We start from the raw sequence: 17,350 nt of genomic DNA, 5'->3' as shown, positions 1-17,350 counted from the left end.
AATTCCAGCCAAAGGCACGTACCTTGGTTGTGGTTTGTCCCTGGCCCTGGTCAGGTTGTGTGTGAGGCAACCAGTCGATGTGTCCCTCTCACATCGATGTTTCTCTCTCTCTCCCTTTCACTCTACCTGATAGAAAAATATCCTCAGGTGAGGATAAAAAAACATATATATATATATATATATATATGTATATGTATATCACATTACTCTATTGATGACAGCATGCTAGTTGCGCAGGTTGAGCAAGAAATGGCAAGTACCCTGGAGGCCTTGGTAGGATTAACGTTCTTCAAATGGTGGTACATAAACCCCACAAATATTCAGTGAAATTTTTAGGGGTCCAGTGGTCTGGACCACGCCACAATGTTCCCTCCAAAGTTAAGGAGAAATTTCATGTCTCTATTAATGGAACACAATGCCTGCTAAACCTCTTTGGGGTCTACATGATCACTTTATGTTCCCTTAGTAGCAACATATGAAACTTCTCCTTTACTTGTGTCCATACTTGGGAATATGGCACTGACACATATATTAGAGGACACACAAGACTGCCAACTTTGCGTGGGACCCAGAGCAAGAAAAGGCTCTGCAGCAGGTCTAGGTTGGTACAAATGGTATACCTATTGTATTAAAGGTGTCAGTGATGGGGGAAATGCCACATGCTGTTTATGGCAAGCCTCAATAGGAAGTCACACATAGACCCCCAATGGTTCTAGAACAAGAACATGCCAGTTGCAAGAGTATTTATTATACACCCTTCAAAAGATTGCTGCTATCATGCTACTGAGTCCTAGTTAAGACAAAGTGCTTGCCCATGGGACATAAAGTGATCATGTGCCCAGAAATGCCTATTAAAACCTGAGTTCTGAGAGACCCACAAGTCATCAAGTTGGATGGGTCCCCCAGCAGTCTTTCATAAGGTGAAAGTGGTATGTATAGAACTGGGCACAAGCAGGGCTGGAAGACAAAAGCAAGCTACATAAGCAGGTGGTCAAACCCTGTCACCCACCACTGTTGTACTGATGCTTCTTCAGTTCACATCTATCACCACATGGAGCAGAGAAAATCCCTTATGACCAGATGACAAAAGAGGAAAAACGCTGGGCTTAGTTAATGTATGGGTTGTCTTAGAAGGAGGAAGCAAGCTGAAAATAGACTGTGGAGGTACTAGGATCCCACTCAGAAGTGACCTTGAAAGACAGCAGTGAAGGAAAATCTTCCCAATGGGCAGAATTTCAGGCACCTGCCTGAAGAATACAGACTCATGGGCAATGGTGAATGGTTCTGCTGGCTGATCAAGAAAAATAGGAAGGTTGAAGACAAGGAAGTCTGAGGAAAAGACATTTAATTTACCTAAGAATGGGTACAAAGTGTGACGATCTTTATACTGCATGTATGCCTACCAGAGAACATCCACTAAAGAAAAGACACCAAATCACCAAGTAGACTGAATGACTTAGCCAGTTGATATTAGCCAGTCTCTGTCATTGGCACCCCAAGGATGGCAAAATGGGCATATGAATGGTGAAGCCATGGTGGAAGTCATGTATGAGCCCAACATCAAGGACTCACCAAGACTGATCTAGCTGCAGCTGCTGTGAATGTCTAACTGGCCAGCATCAGAGACCAACACTAAGCCCCTAATATATCACTATTTCCTCAAGGAAACCATCCAGCTGGTTCCAAAAAACAAAAAACGTTGTTTCTTTTATCCCATCTTCATTTTCTCCAATAATTACCCTTTGGCCTTAATTCAGATTGCCTTAGAAATGTAGAACCCATTGTGCTTACTCATACTGATGACTTTATCAATATACCTAATGAGAGTTAAGTTTTAAGATCCAAGACAAAACAGGCTGTTGAATAATTTGCCCATAGCAACTGTGGGATGTAGCCTGTAAATGTATTCTTTTCTTCCTTCCTTTTCAGCAGCAAACCCCAGTGGCTCAAGAGGACATCCCATATGGATGTCCTGTCCCCAGTCTACTCAAGCGCGGTAAATATGTAAAAAAAAAACAGCCTCTTTATTTCTTCTTGAGAAATAAATGTTCCGTTTGAATGATGAGAATAAGCCAAGTACTAAAGACAATGGCTAGCTCTTCCATGTGTTCCAATGAACTCCAGTGGAGGAAGAGGAAATAGGATCTAGACTATTTTGGTCTATTAATAATCAGCTTATCAAGTGTACAGCTTGGTACTTCTTGAGCAGGATTGCCGCAGGAAGGCCAGATGTGATTCAGTCGAAGACGGAGATGGCAAATATGGAGAATTCAGCATGTAGGTGCAGTTCAGTCCAATGTCCCCACATGCTCTCTAATACTCCACATCTCGTCAGAGCTGGCTCATCTTTGCTCCACTGTGCCTCAGATTCTGCTTCACCACTTTTGAAGGAGAGTAGGTTTAGGTCATCTGGGAGCTGGTGGGGGCCATTCCCTTGGCAGCTTGCTGGGCTAACCAGTACTTATATCTTTTGGTCTTGGGCCTCTCAAAGTTCACCACAGACATAGGGACTCTGACAGTGTCAAGCCCATTTACCTGTATACAAAACAACAGGAATCCCCAGAGGTCAGCTGGGCAGATAAGAGCTACCACCACCCAACCCCAGCTTTTCACCCTGGTTTTTCACCCAGTCAGAAAAAGGAGACAGTATGTAAAACACTCACCGTCACCTCACACCAGTACTCGCCCCACCGTGTGATGGGCTCTTCTGGTAACTTTAATGCATGTGGGGCTACCACAACACCAAGCTTGAAAAAATAGAAAAAGGAGCTGTTTATGTGTCTGCCACTTTAGGTAGCCTCATAAAGAGGGTTCTAGAATTGCCTGTACAGAGATGAATAATACTGGGAGTTTATCCTGGCCGATCTTACAGGAGGGCACAGATGTCCAAGATCGTGGCAGAGAGACAGTCCTAATTTCTCAGAAATGGAGGTGGATTCACAAAGAAATAGGGCTAGAGACCAAAATTATAAGAACTTCTCCAGTGAGTTACATCTTCTCATGTTTTCCTTAGCTAGAGAGGAAATACATGATACCAGCTTTTCTTATCTGTCTTCAGATTCTGTGTGACCACCCTTAGTCCTTAGCCGTTTCCCTCCCACACCCCTGAAAACCAACCAAGAACACCTGCGCTAACTTCAGCTGGACTCATACCTGTTCCTAACAAAGGGATCAATACTGGGCCTCCTTCCTGGAGGTAGCTTCTACCCTCAGTGGTATACAGTACTGTTTGGGAACACTCACATTTTTGAGAAAATGGCGGGCAACTATTTCAGGGTTTAGCTCCCATTTGACGTTGTTCTTCATTCCCACCTCCAAGTGACAGTTTCTCAGAAATTTCACTGTCTGAAAGGAAATACAAACAGCATACATTAGAGTTGGAATCAAAGGAAATGAAACATGTTAGCAAAAGGCACAAGGTCAGCCCTGGCCAGTTTGGCTCAGCAGTTAGAGCGTCGGCCTGCGGACCGGAGAGTCCCGGGTTCGGTTCCCACTAAGGGCATGTACCTCGGTTGCAATTTGTCCCAGGCCCTGGTTGGGGTCGTATGGGTGGCAACCACTCGGTGTCTCTCTCTCTCATGTCGATGTTTCTCCCCACCGCCCCCACTCTATTCTAAAAAAAAAAGGCACAAGGTCAGAGAGCTCAGCAAAAGGGCATAACTTTTGTCTCATAGCCAAGATAGGTGAGAAGATTGAGAAGATAAATGGAAAAGATAGAGAACACTCTTGTCTCAGGCTGATATTGCAGAAAGATGTTTTTGTGACACTTTGGAGGATAATGTCCCCTATACATGGCTATTCCTAATCAAGGAGAAACAGGCCATGTTTCTTCACCAATCAGGGCCACTGGCCCTGCCTGGGTGGCTCAGATGGTTGGAGCATGTTTCCTACACCAAAAGGTTGTGGGTTCAATTCCCAGTCAGGGCATATACCTAAGTTTCTAGTTGGATCCCTGGTCAGGGCATGTATAGGAGGCAATCGATTGATGTTTCTCTCTCCCTTCCCCTCTCTCTAAAATCAATTAAAAACAAAAGAACATATCCTCAGGTGAGAATTAAAAATAAAAATTGGGGCCAATGGTATCTCAGGATGGAATGACTTTCACGGACTGTTTTAACCCAACACTTCTGGGCCTTCAATACCACCCCTACCCCATTAATGATTCCTCCTTGCTTACAGAATGAAATATAAATTCACTAGCTAAGGATTCAAGATGTTTTCTAAATCCTGCCCTACTCTTTTTCCAGCTGTATGTTTCCTAATATTATACAAGTCTTCTTGCTTTAGCTAGACTAGTCTATCTTCTGTACTAAAGCATGCATTAATTATTGTCTTATACTTTTTCTCCCTGAGGAATACATCCTTCTGGCCTATCCAAATCCTACTAATCCCACAAGGCCTAATTCAATCCCATCTGGGTAAAAGCCCTCTCCAGTCACCCTAATGCATTTTGGTCCATGTCACTCTTATAATTTACTGTCTTAAGTTTATTGATCACTTTTGCACGTGTTTATGTTCTCTCCAACTTGTCTATAAATATCACCGAGGCAGAACCTTCATTTCACACTCTTCCATGGGTCTCCTGGTGCCCAGGTTGGGCTTTACTCAGTAATTTAGGGGACTTCACCCAACAGGTCAGGATTTCCCAGGTCTCAATACCAGCTCCCCTTTTTCCTACTTGTGTCTGCAATCACAAGACTTCAAGGAAATCAAGAAACATCTTAGGAAGAGACTGGTGACTCATGGAGATGACCAATAAATAAAGACTTTCTTTGTTTCTACTCACCGCTTCACCTGCCTTGGTCTGGATCTTTTCTAATTTTCCTTCTTGTCTCAGCTAGGAAAAAAAGTTAAAGATGAAAAAAAAAAGAAGAAAAAAGAAAAGTCAGTCCACAGCAAATAGTAATAAAGTGTTACTATGCTAGGCATAGGCTGGATTTCTGGATTCCTGTTCCAGTCTCTACTTCATTTTCAAATAAAATATAAAAGGGATGGAAGTTGCTGGAGGAAATCTTAAGGTTTTAGTCCTCCCTCTGCCTTTCTTTGAGCTTACCAATTTCTCCTCTTCAAACAACTTCTTGTTTTCAGGGGATGCATACACAGCCAGTCCTTGAGAAAGTAGTTGATTACGGCCCACAGATTTCTTCACTGAAACTAGGTCACCCCGGACTCCAAGCTCTGCCAAAGCGAACAGAGAAACACTGAATCAGAACTAGCTAGGAGTCCCTAAAGAGAAGATGACCAAAGAAAGAACCACCGCTTGTTCTCTCTGTTCTTGATCTTCCTATAAGAAATGTTAATATTCACTAGGAACAACATTTAGAGACTTCAATTAATTTGTTTAGGGTCTGATTTAGAAAGTTAATAGTCTCTATACAAAGGAAAGCATTGGCCCAGCCGGTGTGGCTCAGTGGTTGAGCATCAACGCATGCACCAAGAGGTCACTGGTTCGATTCCTGGTCAGGGCACATGCCCAGGTTATGGGCTAAATCCCCAGTGGGGGCATGAAGGAGGTGGCCAACTGATGTTCTCCATGTTTCTATCTCTCTCTCCCTTCCTTTCTAAAATCAATAAAGAATAAAAATTTTTTTAAAAAAAGGTCAAAGTGATTGTCCAATCACATGATTTCAGTATCTGTGGCACATAGGCCTCTTTGCCTCCTGCCCTCTGCCACACACACTTAATGGTTTCTGCATCCCTGTTCTACTTTTCCACGCAGGAAACCAATATCACGATCACAGCACTTTGCATGGCTTTCTCTTCTCAAATAGAGAGCTAAGCTGATGCCAAACAGAACCAGCCTAAAGTAGATGGAAGTACCTCTTGCCCCGGCCTTACCCTCTACCGACTGCGTGAGGATGAGCTCCAGGTTATCTTTGGGCCGGTGTTTCGTGTCCTCCACCAGCTTGTAGACGCGGTGTCGCCGGTGCAGGCGCGGCTTCCGGCCCTCCCCGGCCAGCGGCACCTTCCACCAGCGCTCCACGATGACCGTGCCCTGGCGGCCCGAGAGCAAGGATGAGCGGTCTCCACGGAAAGGCCCCTTCGTCCCCCGGCCGTCCGCCCCTCCAGGGGAGCCCGCCACTCCCAGGCTGGGGCCCCACTACGTCTCAACGCACCCCCAGAAACGGCGTAAAGGCTCCACCACTCGAGGGTCCCGTAACCCAGACCCAACCCTTACCCGACTGTGAGAGAGGCTGAAGTCGCGCTCCGGGCCCGGGGCGACCCCTTCGAGCTGCGGCCGGAGCAGGGTCCGAACTCGTCCTCGCAGCAGCCGCTCGGCGGCCGCGCGCAGCAGAGCCCGGCCCGAGGCCGCGATGGGGGCCGCCATGTTCCCGGGCGCGGAGGGACCTGACGGAGGCCCGGCGCAGGCGCAGGCAAGGCCCCTGCCGGCTGTCCGCGGCGCGCCTGAGGCGGCGCGGCCCGGTCCCGGCTGAGTGAGGGGCAGGCGCAGCACGGCGTGGGTGGGGCTTCGCTGCTGTGCCGCAGCCGGGAGACCGGAGACCGGAGTGCATGGTCCACAACTCAGCGTCTTCCTCGCTCCCTTCTCCCTGTTTTCCTTTTCGGGAGGGACGCCCATTGTACTAGCGCACAGTGGAGTGATTGCTAGGTGGACGGACACGGAAACGACACTGTCTCCCTCTTGTTTGGGTGTTGCTCTCCGAAGTCACTTCCAATTCTGACTCTACAATGGGATAGGGAGGGTTGCCGCTCTCACTTTTCCTTATTTAAAATCTACTTAAAGGTGGTGAAAGGATGGATTCTATGCCAAGACAGTTGTTGTTCTTAATCTTTACAACTGCAGTATTTAGGCTAATATGTAAAGAATTCTAAATCATAAGGGTGAGAGCTATAGAGAAAGTAAACTATGAGAAGGCCCAGACGGTTCTATGGAGACCAAATGGAATGAATGGGGTCTACTGGCAGAGGAGATTATGGAAAGATGGCTCTACGCATCTTATTTTTGACCCATGAACAGCCTGTGACTAGCAGTCCCTCCTAATTATGCCTTCTTAGCTTCCAGAACACCAGTTTTTTATTTTCTTCCTACTTCAGTTTGCGTCAGTCTCCTTCGCTAATTTCTCCTTTTCTCCCTTCTTAGAGTGCCCCCAGTATTGTCTTTGGATCTTGACTCTTCTCAATATACTCCTGACGATCTCATTCGGTCTCATGGCTTAAAGTACTATTGATAGCCCAGTGGCTTCCAAATTTCTATCTCCATCCTAGACTTCTAAAGGCCAGACTTGAAAATCCAGTTGTCATCTTCCCCTTGTATGTCTAATGGGCTATTCAAAGTTAACATGCTCCAAACTAAACCAATATCTAGTCCCGTGCCCCACATGCCTCACCTGGAGCCTTTCCATCTCAATTGATGGAAACTCCATTCTTTCAGTTCTTGGACCCAACTTCTTTCTCTCATACTCCAAGAAGTCCCGTGGGTTCTACCTTTAAACTATTTACAAAATCTGACCACTTTCCACCACCTCCAATGCTTCACCCTGGAATAAGACACCATTCTTCTGAGTTACTGCATTAGTCTACTGACAAATCTCCCTTTAATGCTCTACAGTTTATTTACATCAGTCATAATTATTTTTTTATTAAAAAATTTTTTTTCATCACCATTTATCCCCTCTATGCCCTCTTCCACCTCCACCCAACACCCTCCTCCCCCATCAGTCATAATTTTTTTTTTTTAAATGTGTACTTTATTTTTTCTTTATTGATTTTAGAAAGAAGGGAGGAGGAGAGATGGACAGAAACATCGATGAGAGAGAACATCGATTGGCTGCCTCCTGCATGGCCTGCACTGGGGATTGGGCCCATAACCTGAGCATTTGCCCTGACCGGGAATCGAACTGGCAATCTCTTGGTGCATGGGTCAACGCTCAACCACTGAGCCAAACCGGCTGGGCAGTCATAATCTTTTTTTAATCCTCACCCAAGGACCTTTTTCCATTTTTGTTCATAGAGTAGGAGGGAGGGAGAGGAAGAGAGAGAGAGAGAAACATTGACGTGAAAGGGATCCATCGAGTGGCTGCCTCCTACACAACCCCAACTGGGGTCGGGGACAAACTGCAACCAAGGTACGTGCCCTTGGCGGGAACCGAACCCAGGGCTCTCTGGACCACAGGCCTACATTCTAACCGCTGAGCCAAACCAGCCAGGGCAGTTATAATCTTTCTAAGAACATAAAAACTCATATCACTCTTCCAGCCAAAACTTTGAAATTACTTCCCCATTTAGTCAAGAGTAATAAAGTCCACATGATGGTCTTTCTACAAGGCCATATATGATCTGGTCTGATAGCTCTCTGATCTCATCTCCCTCTACTCTCCCTACACCAGGCACACTTCTTAGGGTTTTTGTACTGGTTGTTATGTAGGCATGGGATGCTCTTACCCAGATGTTGGCTTGGCTAACTCCCTCACCTCTTCCCCCCCCCCCCCACCTCTTTCAAGTCCTTGATTAAATGTCACCTTTTCAATGAGGCCTACTTGGATCTGCAACTTGTCCCACCCCCTTCACACACTTGATCCTCCTTTTTCCTGCTCTATTTTTCTAAATAGCATGTTATCTTGTAACATACTAAATGATTTTCTTATGCTTATTGTTTAGCTTTGTTCTCTCACTGTTAGAAGATACCTTCCATGGGGCAGGGATCTTTATTTATGTATTCCAGGCACCTATAATGCCTGGCTCAAAGGCCCTCAATAAATATTTGTTGAATAGATGAATGAACATGTAGAGGTCTCAAACTGGTGGCCCCACAACTAAATTTTACTCACAATGTTGCTTTTTAAAAAATCAGTTTTGCCCAGCCAGTGTGGCTCAGTGGTTGAGTGTTGACCCATGCACCAAGAGGTCACTGGTTTGATTCCCAGTCAGGGCACATGCCCAGATTATGGGCCTAGTCCCTAGTGAGGGACATGCAGAAGGTGGCCAATAGATGTTCTCTCTCATCGATGTTTCTACCCCTCTCTCCCTCTCACTTCCTCTCTAAAATCAATAAAGGTAAAAAGTTTTTTTAAAAATTGGAGAAATTTATTACAAAAATCTTTCTAGTTTCTGTTGAAAAATATACAATCTGGTATCACCAAGTCTGCATTTCTGCATGGCAACTGGATGGAGTGATTGTGTTGGCTTCTTTGAGACAGGGTGTGAGCTTTCCATTTTGCTACAGCCCTTCCCAGCAGCTCCACTAATTTCCTTTGGCTGTCCAGAGCCTGGAGACATTTAATTTGCAATTCCTACTCTACAAGGCCATTAGAAAGTTCAAATATGTGCAGCACCCATGGGTTGTTAAAGTTAGGGATGATAATGAAAACACTGAACTGATAGGAACCAGGAACCATCCAATCAGGTCAGACCCTGGATAAAGATCTTGGAAGCCTCTTGGGCTGTCAGACACCAACCCTTTAGTTGCTGACTGTGGAGGAAGTAGTGTCTCTGTATGTGTTGCGGGGGGGCAGGTTCAGCGGTCACAACAAATGCTCAGGCAGGGCTGTTTGCCACTGGTCCAGTTGTGAAGTGCATCCTTGGCTAAAAGGGGAAGGGTGGGGGAAGGGAGCAGCAGAGTCTTGAAGTGACATGAAGGGCTGACTCCTTGTCCATGTCATAGTGCCCACCGGGTCACAATGGTACCAGGTTGCCTACACCTTTGTCAACCATCTCTGAACCTCACTTTGCCACAGGGAGGCACTGAACTGAGAAACTGCTTTGTAACAGGTCACGCCCCTCTCTCTACTCCCTTTCTTATATCAAGAGGGGAAAAACACGGAACTACCGCTACCCAATCTGGTCACCATTCGCCTATTACTTCTACTGTTACAAATACCGGATCACCCTCCGGGAGAAGATGCTGCCTTGTTATAAAAGGTACTTGTTTTCATCCCTACTTGTAATTGTTCATATAAACTGTAAGGAAAAAGAAAATAACTTGAAAAAACGCCTCAAGTGGCAAGAGATGATAATAGCAAAATAGGGTGGAAGGCTGGAATGTAACTTCATGATGTTTCCACTGGCTGGCCTGGGAAAATGGAAACAGGCTGATCTGGGGAAGATACAGAAGACAGGGCCAGAGTCTGGTCCTATATTCCTGGAAGTTATGACCCTCTCCCCATCGCAGACTTATAAACTAATTTGGGCCTCTTTTTCCCAACCAGCATCATTTATAAGGAACAGGAGGACTTGACACTCCGGCCCCGTTCCTGCCTTCAGTGCTCCTGAGTCCCTGGTAGGCCTCCAGATGGGCAGAAGCACCAAGCAGGGTGACCATGACCAGCTTAAAGAACTGTACTCGGTAAGTGGGCTGTGAGCTGGTGCTGTGCGTTGGTACCAGGTAGCCCATGCCTGCTGTAATACCTTGCAGAGAAGGAACATTAGCTAGTTGAGATCTCAAAGCTCATGTGTGAAAGCTTCTTGTTTTAATGACAAAGATTCTGGCCCAGAGATCTTAAGGTGGTGGTGAAAAGCAGGATGGCAAAAGAGAAAGTGGAACAAAGAATGAATTGTATTAAGACTTGTGGGACATAAGGCTGTTCAGATGTTGACTTGGACTAGAACCCAGAACTCCGGCATGTGCCCTTGTATCACTTTGCAATGACATGCTTGCATTTTAGAGAAGTGGGAGAATTGAGAGAAAACCCGTATGATGGAAAAAAGTGGAAGAGTATTATCAGTGACACAGTAAACAGATGGCATAGCTTTGTTTAAACTTGCAGGAGTGGGGAACCTTTTTTCTGCCAGGGGCCATTTGGATATTTATAACAGCATTCATGGGCCATACAAAATTATCAGCTTAAAAATTAGCCTGCTATATTTGGTCAGGCGTGTGATGTTAGCTGCTATTGATTTCACAGGCCTTATACAGCCCTTGGGCCAGATGTTCCCCACCCCTGGTTTAAAGAATAAACTCTCTGATGCAAATATCAGTTTCTAAAGGGATAGTGCACCCCGAGGTGAGGTTAGTAGGCAGTAATCTTGCATTGACTCCGGATTTCAGATGTTTGCTATGAAGGAGAACTCCACGAAAGGGATGGAGTTAAGTCCTAGGGCTAAGGGATATGTATTGTTGAATAAGGCCTTGTCTCCACTTCCCCCAGGCTCTCCATCAGCCCTCTTCTTGCTTCCTCAGCCACCCAAATCGGCCTGAGATCTGATATGTGAAGACAAATGGACACAGAAGCAGGGCACTGTTATTCTCATTTGTATTCCTTTTCCAGGCTGGGAATTTGACGGTGCTGACTCCTGATGCTCTGCTCCACCAGGACCCAGTGCAGTTAGACTTCCATTTCCGCCTCACCCCCCACACCTCTGTCCACTGGCATGGCCTACTCTGTGACCGTCGACTCTTCCTGGATATCCCATATCGGGCCTTGGATCAAGGCAACCAGAAAAGGTAACTGAGCCTGGATGGGAGTGGGAAGGGAAGAGAGTTGGAGTTTCACTCTTTTATCATGTCATCATCAGGTACTGGGTATGCTAGCCAGTGAGGGCTGATTCAGGAGCTGGATACATTCAAACCACTGAACTGGCATGCAGCCTGGATCTGAGGTTCAAGGGTAACAGTCCATGGGAGGTTACTGGATTCAGAGTCAGAAACACAGAAGTGAGAACCCGTAAACAGCTGTCTAGGACATGCTTTCCAGCTGTTGACTTTATAGTGCCTTCTTCCCAGACTTCATCCGTGGCATGGGTTCAGTCATAGCGTGCAATCCCCTTGGCTTCAGAAAAAAGAAACCTATCAAAATTAGTTTAGCAACTTTCATTTCCTGGCTTGGGTTAGCAAACACTGACCAATAAGATTTCTTTTAGATTCTGAGTTTGCTAAACATTTCATTAACCATGATTTTTCTTTCTGGTTCCTAGTCTGACTGCAACACTAGAGTACGTGGAGGAGAAAACCAACGTGGACTCCGTGTTTGTAAACTTCCAAAACGACCGGAATGACAGAGGTGGGGATCTGCTCTATCCTTAGCCCTTGGTGCTGAAACAGCTAACAGTGATTTTTCCTTTTTAGGAGACCCTCTTCCCCAACTATTTAAAAAGGGCATGCTCAAGCATTTCAGGGCCTCTCCCCCAAACTCCCACCAAGGAAATTAAGGTATCTAGCATTCTGTTCAAGTTACAACTAGTCTATTAGGAAGTCCCTGCAGATAGATTTCAGGAACCAGACTAAAGGACCACTGGTGAAATTAGAATCCATTCGAGGGATGTGGCTGGTAGGACAGAAAGGGTATCAAAATGTTTTAAGCACCAACAGTGTGAAAGGCCAGGATAGGAATGTATTTAACCAGATGCTTGGAGCACATGTTACAGGAACTACAACCTCTTCCCTCAAGGACTTTATACTCTTGGATTTAAGACAAAGGATAGTTAAGAGTTTACAACACCATCATTGTGTTAGGCACTTCATAAACATCTTGTTTAATCTTTTTTTCCCCTGTAGGAATTTACTGTTTATTTTATTTTATTTTATTTTATTTTATTTTATTTTATTGAGTTTAGAGAGGAAGGGAGAGGGGGAGAGAGAGAGAGAGAAACATCGACTGGTTGCCCCTGCAAGCACCCCGACTGGGGCTGGGGATTGAGCCCACAGCCTGGGGATGTGCCCTGACTGGAAACTGAACCCACTACCTTTCCATGCACAGGACGATGCTCCAACCAAATGAACCACCTGGCCAGGGCCATCTTATTTAATCTTAAATTCTGTGAAGAAGGTTCTATAGTCCCCATTTTACAAATGACAAAAAAGTTTAGAAGGATTAATTCATAGAATGTCACAAAACAAAGTAAATGTTATAGCTAGGGTTAGAATTTTGCACTACACACTCCCCCACAGCCGTCCCTGAGTGGAAAAACCAACTCTCTGGGAATAGAGGTACTGGGTTGCAGAGTTTTCTAATTTGTACTCTCCTTTCACAGGTTCCCTGCTGCGGGCCTTCAGCTACATGGGCTTTGAGCTGGTCAGACCAGGTCACCCTGCCCTCCCTCCCTGGGACAATACCATCTTTATGGTGTACCCCCTTGAAAGGGATCTGGGCCACCTGCCCAGAGAGCCTCCCTGAACATGCTTATTCATACCCTGTGAATAAGGGCTGGGGGCCTTGATAATTGGGACCCAGGGACCCAGGATATGATTCTGGGCCCCTTCTATCCTAGGAATAAAAGGTAGCGCAATCAGGTGTTCACTGTTTCTTCGGGGGAAGGTGGAGTTGGCTGGAGTGAGCCATACACCTTACAGAGCTGAATTCACTGTAGGAGAAACATTTAATGACTGAAAAGATCAGAGGGAACTGAACAGAGAGGAAAGGGACCCAAGGATTTTAGGCTTCTCTTGCCTTCCCCTCACCCCATTTATTCTAACCATTTACTGACCACCTACTAGGAGCAAGAAACAAGCCCTACTGGGAGATTTTCATTCAAATGTCTCAGTTCAAATTGGAGACAAGCACGAATTCCTTCTCTTTGGATGTGGAAATCAGAGAAGGCCCATGGGTCCCACGGCTTTGACTCAAGGGGATTTCAAAAGACAAAATAACAATTAGGAAGCATAGAATAGGGCACTCCAGGCAGTAGGAAAAGTACAGAGTTGTGTTGGAAGAATAAGGAACCCTTCAGAATGGGGTGGAAACTGACGACTTAAAGGCCACACTGAAGGAACATACTTCCATACACAGGAGCAAACTGCAGCCAGGAATGAGACACCACTCATTCCACAGCAAGGAGTTGTATGATTTGTCAGGGGTCCTCTATTTTACAGTAAAGACTAAGAGCTGAGGAAACTAGGGACAAAGTGACCTCATAACCTTTGTTGTAGAGTGGCTCCAATTCCAGGGCTGAGCCAAGGTCTAAAGGTCAGTGGTAGCCCTTCATTGAATTTTCCAAAACTACTCATCAGAGCTGCTCCTCCATGGGAGCACCTCTGCTAACTGGTACTCAGATTTTTCTGATAAAATGAATACTGAAAATTGTGGCTATGGGAAAACAGAGTTGCCACGTAGCAAATGGGCAGACCTAGTTCACATTCCTAGATTTAAAAAAAAATCCTGCATAAGGCATCCTTATGTGCTATTTCAAGTTTTCCAGTTTACTTTGCTGATCCTTAAAAAGAAGTCCATTTGCCATTATTCTACCACCCGCATTGTATTGATATTTTCTTCAAGTACCTTCCTTGTTCTCACTGGATCCTCACAATCCTGTCAGAAGTGGAGAGAGGCTGTAGGGAAACAGGCTCCTCAAGCCCCGAGATGTATTCCTAGAACCCAGGTTTCTGGAATTCGAATCCAGGCCTTTTCTTCCAAATACTTTAGGTAGGGGTCTGATTTACACAGTCCAAACCTCAGTTGGTTCTGGTAACTTTAGGGAAAGAATATGATCTATACATGGGAGGAACACTTGTTCATAGATGGGCCCCCTCTATGTGAGGTGTTGGCAATTTTCACCAGATTTAGGTTCAGAAGACACACCCACAGGCCTACTTCCATCTTGTGATTCAACCAGAAGTTAGTTTTAGATAATTTTTTGAGAACTTTATTCAGCAAAGAACCTCCCAAATGCTTTGAACAACTATACATGTTCTTTTCCTCTATGTATGTATGTATATATATATAGGTATGTACACACACACACACACACACACACACATTATAGATGCTATACTAGCAATTTAGAACATTTCCTGAGCTGCCTCTCTCCTTGCTTATATTTTAACCAAAGTGTACAGGAAAATAGCTAGAACACTGTTTTCAAAAAACTGGTCTCCAATAACATCAACAGTTGAGGCTGGAAGCAGCATTCTCTTTCCTACATCCTGAGGCTTTTAAATATAAATATGCTGATTTTTGTCTTTGCTTCCTGACTCAACTGCAGTCTTTGGGTCAGTTCATCATTCAAAAACTTCCCTTAACCAGAGTTGCCTAAGGAGATGAGTCAGAAGTGTGCAGAATCATCACTTCCAATGACCAAACCTTGACTGCTTCCCAGCTTCAAAAAGGACACAACCTAGCAGGAGTGTGCATTCTCATTGGTGAAGGGAACAAGCCAGATGTTGAGCAGCCTGGACATAATGCAACAGTATTCAAACACTGGAAGAGATGGTGGTGGGGAATGGAATAGGAGCATATATTTGTCTCCCTCTACCCCACACTCTTTCTGGTCATCCCATGGAAGGAGAACACACATTTGGTCCATAGCAAGCCAGACTGTGTATGCAATAAAGGGAGGACTGCATAGATCTCTTTATCATAGGCTCCTCTCTCCAGGCACCAAATCCTGCCAAAAACATGAACACAAAGACACAAAAAGCTTAAAAGGGCTCAATCTAAGAGTAGGTTAAGCTACAGGAAAGCAGCTGCAGGGTAGTAGTGCTTAGGCTGTGGGGAAGACAGACTAAAGCAAGGTCCCTGTTGTCACCCTCATTACTCTCCCTTTGCTACAGATAGATGATAGCTCCACTCACAAAGCAAAGCAGATGGCTGAGGCAGCTGAAGCAGACTTCAGATTAAGTAGTCATCTTCAAGGTTATCATCACCAGACATAGAGGCAGCTTCTATTGAGCAGGAGTGAGGAGAAAGTTAGACACTAACCTAGTCTAGCAGACACTGTCACTGAGGCTCAGGAATGCTTGATGACCCCCCTTGGTTAAGTGCCAAGCCTTAACAAGCTCCCTAGTTTGGAGAGATTGACTGAGAAATGGCAACTTCCCAAGATGCTCTAGGGAGGGAATGCTGTTTGTACCTGATAGGCTGAGGCAGGACAGGGTATTTGCTATTTCTCCAGCACTCTTCTTGCTCTCAGTGAGCATGCTGCTGAGAGAGACATCTGTTTCTGTCATCTGAGAGGATGGAAATAAGAAAAAAAAGGAAGAATGGTGGGAAAGGAGTGGACACTCTGTCATTTTGCTCAGAGGATCCTTCTTTGATAACACGGGAAAGCTCTCTACAAAATGCCATGCATGACCAGAAGCCCTAATGACTCTCTAGGCAAGAGATTTGCCCCAAAGAAGCACCCTCAATGACTACTACAGCTCCCTCACTCACCGCGTCGTGCAACACTTCTGGGACAGTTCCGTTTTCTTCCATGTCTTCAGGAAGCTCAATTGCATATCCTTTACGAACTAATTCTAACCCAATATCAAGTTTCTGAGAAGAAAAGTGAAAAGGGAATGATATTCTCTCTGTAAGGAAGGGCATATCTGAAGAAATAGGGCAGAAGAGCTAGGACTGATACTTAAAGGACATTCTTTTGGTGGGGCACAGGACCTTACAAAGAGGAAGTAATATCAGATAGGGTTTCTAGAAAAGAAAAAGTAAACATGGCTATAAATATAGTAAAGAGTCAATGAACAATGAGTGAACCCCAATATTACCTTCCCATTGCTAGTATCATATAAGTAGATCTTGGGCCAAGTTGACATCCCCGACTGGACATAGCTAGAGATCTTGGCCACCAGGGGCTTCCAGTCAGCACAGTGAGTCAGTCGGTCAAACTCATCCAGCGCTTCCTCTTCCCATTGTTCACCTGCCAAAGATTGTAGGGAGAGCCCAAGAAGGGGTCAGTGCTGACATGGGTGGGATGATACCCTGGAGGGAAACTGGAACTATCTCTTTCCACTCTGGAAGGCACTTATGTCTGACTGCCAGGCAAGTTTCTAGCTGTGCTTTCTAGTGCTGGTGAGGAAAAGACACCTGAGCTCCCTGAACTCAAAAAGCCTTGGAATGTGAGAACTCCTGCCATGTGCTGTATCAAAGGTATTGTATTTGGAGGCAAGGTCATAGGTATGACCAATTTACCTGAGGGAGCGATCCGTGCCAGACTACACTCTATTGCTTGAAATGGAAGGCTTAGGAAGTCACTCCTAAAGTGAAAGAAATTAAAATTAGACTCCTAGTGCCAGAAGGGCTTTCTTCTTATATTCCTTGCTCCCAACTAACCCAGCAGGAGAAGATAATCTTGTTCTATGTAAATAGGTTCTCCCAAATCCCCCTGGTGATGAGTGCCAACAGCTACCTCACCACCCTACGGCCAGGGTTGAGTCAATATTTGGCACTCCAGCCTGATTCTACCTTGGCCTCCACACTGACCTGAGTGCCCTGAGGTCCCTCAGTGAGCAATCTCCATTATCTCCAAAATCAACAAAGTAGAGGTCCAGGTTCCCATTCTCCAAGGTGCCAAGGACCCGGGCTCGATACCAGGAACCATTTGTAGATAAAGGTGCTGCTACAATGTCTCCTACATGCACAGTCAAGTCTTCAGGCTATAGAGGAGATAGGAAGTCAGGAGGGGGTAGAGTTAAGAAGAAGTAGGCTTAAAAATAGGTAAACAAGCAATATCAGAAGGAAGAAGAAAT

The 17,350-nt window shown here is 45.3% G+C and overlaps 3 protein-coding genes across 9 annotated transcripts in view; 1 reads left to right on the top strand and 2 right to left on the bottom strand.

The window, feature by feature from the left end:
* Positions 1-212: 212 nt before the first annotated feature.
* On the bottom strand, positions 213-6,328 carry MRPL9 (mitochondrial ribosomal protein L9). Its single transcript, XM_036272213.1, has 7 exons — positions 6,179-6,328; positions 5,839-5,995; positions 5,054-5,178; positions 4,787-4,837; positions 3,244-3,345; positions 2,664-2,747; positions 213-2,535 (listed from the first exon to the last, which is right to left on the bottom strand). Exons 1-7 carry the CDS (start codon positions 6,326-6,328, stop codon positions 2,401-2,403), a joined length of 804 nt encoding a protein of 267 aa, XP_036128106.1. The 3' UTR covers positions 213-2,400.
* On the top strand, positions 6,327-13,067 carry OAZ3 (ornithine decarboxylase antizyme 3). The gene is given in 7 exon segments (XM_036273241.1): positions 6,327-6,374; positions 9,710-9,876; positions 10,164-10,224; positions 10,226-10,300; positions 11,223-11,398; positions 11,869-11,954; positions 12,925-13,067. Coding segments are annotated over 7 exon segments (756 nt in total).
* Positions 11,415-17,350, bottom strand: part of TDRKH (tudor and KH domain containing) — an 18,804-nt gene continuing 12,868 nt past the window's right edge. For 2 of the 7 annotated variants that reach the window (XM_036272205.1, XM_036272212.1), the window contains 6 exons: positions 17,085-17,257; positions 16,794-16,858; positions 16,370-16,521; positions 16,041-16,142; positions 15,739-15,835; positions 13,148-15,273 (listed from right to left, as the gene is read on the bottom strand). In XM_036272205.1, coding sequence (XP_036128098.1) covers positions 15,158-15,273; positions 15,739-15,835; positions 16,041-16,142; positions 16,370-16,521; positions 16,794-16,858; positions 17,085-17,257 — 705 coding nt within the window. In that variant the 3' untranslated portion in view covers positions 13,148-15,157. Of the gene's footprint in view, positions 11,724-13,135; positions 15,551-15,738; positions 15,836-16,040; positions 16,143-16,369; positions 16,522-16,793; positions 16,859-17,084; positions 17,258-17,350 lie in introns of those variants that run through there. The other 5 variants (XM_036272210.1, XM_036272209.1, XM_036272207.1 and 2 more) reach the window with 5 other exon arrangements.

Source organism: Molossus molossus, unplaced genomic scaffold (assembly GCF_014108415.1).
Source record: "Molossus molossus isolate mMolMol1 unplaced genomic scaffold, mMolMol1.p scaffold_m16_p_20, whole genome shotgun sequence".
Classification (NCBI taxonomy): Eukaryota; Metazoa; Chordata; class Mammalia; order Chiroptera; family Molossidae; genus Molossus; species Molossus molossus.
The sequence above is the reverse complement of the archived record's forward strand: the minus strand, read 5'-3'. Positions and strand labels throughout refer to the sequence as shown.

Coding starts and splice junctions, on each gene's coding strand:
- MRPL9 (XM_036272213.1), bottom strand. CDS start 6,328: ATGGCGGCCCCCATCGCGGCCTCGGGCCGGGCTCTGCTGCGCGCGGCC. Junction 2,748..3,243: donor CCCGCCATTTTCTCAAAAAT/GTGAGTGTTCCC, acceptor TATTTTTTCAAG/CTTGGTGTTGTGGTAGCCCC. Junction 2,536..2,663: donor AGTACTGGTGTGAGGTGACG/GTGAGTGTTTTA, acceptor TTTTGTATACAG/GTAAATGGGCTTGACACTGT.